The 2,488-nt window shown below is 52.3% G+C and overlaps 1 protein-coding gene across 1 annotated transcript; it reads left to right on the top strand.

Moving 5' to 3' along the window:
* Positions 1 to 282: 282 nt before the first annotated feature.
* Positions 283 to 2,199, top strand: EMWEY_00059770 (hypothetical protein, conserved; the record flags this gene model as incomplete). Its single annotated transcript, XM_013481219.1, has 1 exon — positions 283 to 2,199. The coding sequence occupies one exon, from the start codon at positions 283 to 285 to the stop codon at positions 2,197 to 2,199; it is 1,917 nt and encodes a 638-aa protein (XP_013336673.1).
* Between the last annotated feature and the right edge of the window lie 289 nt (positions 2,200 to 2,488).

Here is a 2,488-nt window from a genome sequence, read left to right as displayed (position 1 = left end):
AGAAGTCGCCTTCTATTGTCGATGCGTTTCCGTTTGACGTTCTCCAATCCCTTGGTGTGAGCTGCTCATTGCAGCCACACTCCCAATACTCCCGAGCCTATTCAATTATCAAACCTGACACATGCTTGTCGCCTTGAGCCTTGAGGATTCCCCAAATGCTCCAAGCAACCGTTAATACGTTTGTGGGGTGATGCTTCCGGCAGATGTCAGTTGAGCCCATCCAACGTCCGCCAGAGGCTCATTTGAAAGACATTTACAGTGGATGCGCACACCTTATTTTCAATGGGGGTCTCCACAATAGCTTTGCGGGGGCCAGTAGAAGCCTCCGTGAACCCCGTTGGAGTGGAAACACCCCACTCGGCAGAACACTGCTGCGACGATGGACCTCTGGTGACGCATCCCCTGCATAGGAGCAAACCGTTCTGGCCCCCATATTTCCGCGTTTTGGCATTGACGTTCGCCTCTTTGGCAGTGCTGTATTGGGTGTTACGCTGTTTCGACCGTCTGAGGTCTGGACGGAAGTCAGCTGGCACATCGAGGGCGCTAGCCGACGTCAACGAAACACCGTGCCTTAGCGACCACGGCACCGACACAGATAAGGAGGGGGGGGAATCTGAGGATGGTGGGTTCCCCGGGCCGTCTCATGAGGCCCCGCATACGCTGCTATCCGAGCTTCCCGCGGCCCAAGGTATGGAAACAGCAGCGGCAAATGAGGCGTCAGCTCACTTTCCTCAGGAACGGTCTGAGGCGGATGGCGATGCCTTTTGGCAGTGGTATCCAGAGATTGCAGGTGGTGCAAGTGCGGGGGAGCCGTCTCTTCAGTGGATGCAGTATCCGCAGGAGCTCCAGTTAGATCCGTTGCATGCCGGTGGCATATATTTTCCGACTGGAGACTTACACCAAAGCATGTATGAACCAGCGGATCCTGCTGCAAATCCGTTTCTCCAAGAGTCTTTTACTCAAGTGCCATATATGTCTATGGCACCCTATACAGATACCTCCTATCCCTATTCCCAAGAACTAAGTGACCAAGAGGCGGTTCTTCTCCCCTTCGAGTACCCTGAGGGAGCATGGCATCAAACTCCACATAATCCGATGGACCCAGCGCAAGTGCAGTTCAGTCAGGGTGGGCTGCCCGCTCCGGACGGCGATTCCACGGCCTCCGGTGAACAGCACTCCTTGCGATTAGACCACAATGAGCGTTTCCTGATTGGTGAAACGTGGGAAGATTGGGAAGGGCGAGGGTTGCCTCCTGTAGCACGCCAGCAGGCCATAAATGTTCTGGACTGGATGAATAGAAACGCCTGCAAGTGTAACAGTGTACTTCCTTTTCTTAGCACGGACCAGGGTGCGCGTTTGGCTCTCATCACTTTGAAGATCTTGACCATGGATTTAGGGGTCTTGTCGCTTCTTCCCGAGGATCTTGAGCCTGTTCGACAATCTATAGGTGACGCCCTTTTAGAATTAGTAGAAAGCACGACATCCTACAAGGGAAAAGGGCAAGCAGAAAATTACACCATCCAAGAGGTAAGCAGCATGGCCCCTCTGATTAGGCAAATCATGTTGCCCAGGCACGAGGAAAGACAAATATCCCCTCAAAAGCGGCGAGCTCGGACGCTTACTATGACGGGATGGGTTCGGAAGATTAACCAGTATTTGGCAAGGATGTTGTGGGATTTGCCCGTGTTTGCTGAGTCCGCTTCACGTGAGGATTTTGAGAAAGTAGTAGAGCAAGACATTAAAGTTTTGGACGCCGTATGGGTGGTGCATAAGAAGTACGTCAACCGAGACAAACTCCACCGACGTCATGTTCTGACCAGCCAAACAAATTCCAACAACTGGATGCTTTTGAGCCGTGAGGAGGTACAGGCTACCAAAAAAGCTAAATTCCCCTCATTCGACAAAATCATTGAGGAATTTGAGCAGACCGTTAGCAATGCTGGCGGAGTCCCACGCACTGCCTCAAGTGTTTCTGAGACTTCAGGGGAAGGTGCCAACATCGAAGCATATTCCATCGTATATTGGCCATATAACCCTATAACCATTGCGAATACCCAGCCTGGGGTTCCTACCGATCCACAGCAGAGCCACATGAGCTCTCCAACCAATCAATACCGCCATCCCGCAAGCAGTGATCCCATCTCTCAAGCCTTGTCTCCTGAAGGATGGTTAGATGATCAAACCCCTCCAGGATGGTAACCATCACAAATTCCTAGAGAACCGTATCCGCGTACAGTTGGCATTTTGCAGAAGTCCATCGGTGGATTTTGGCACCTTTTCATGGCGCACTAACACCAGGCCCATCGCCGGTTTCAAAGCAACGTTGGGCGTTGACGGAAGCTCCACCTTCAACCCAACGTGCGGAGAGCCAATTAAGCGTTGGCTTCATGCACGCTGATCAAGCTGGAGGTGCATCCATGAGAACGCATAGCCTTTACCAAGGAGAGGGCTTGCACACTGGCCGCAAGGGTCAAGATCCAGATACTTT

The sequence above is a fragment of the Eimeria maxima genome, genomic scaffold (genome assembly GCF_000499605.1).
Source record: "Eimeria maxima Weybridge genomic scaffold, Emw_scaff2959, whole genome shotgun sequence".
NCBI classification, from domain to species: domain Eukaryota; phylum Apicomplexa; class Conoidasida; order Eucoccidiorida; family Eimeriidae; genus Eimeria; species Eimeria maxima.
The sequence above is the reverse complement of the archived record's forward strand: the minus strand, read 5'-3'. Positions and strand labels throughout refer to the sequence as shown.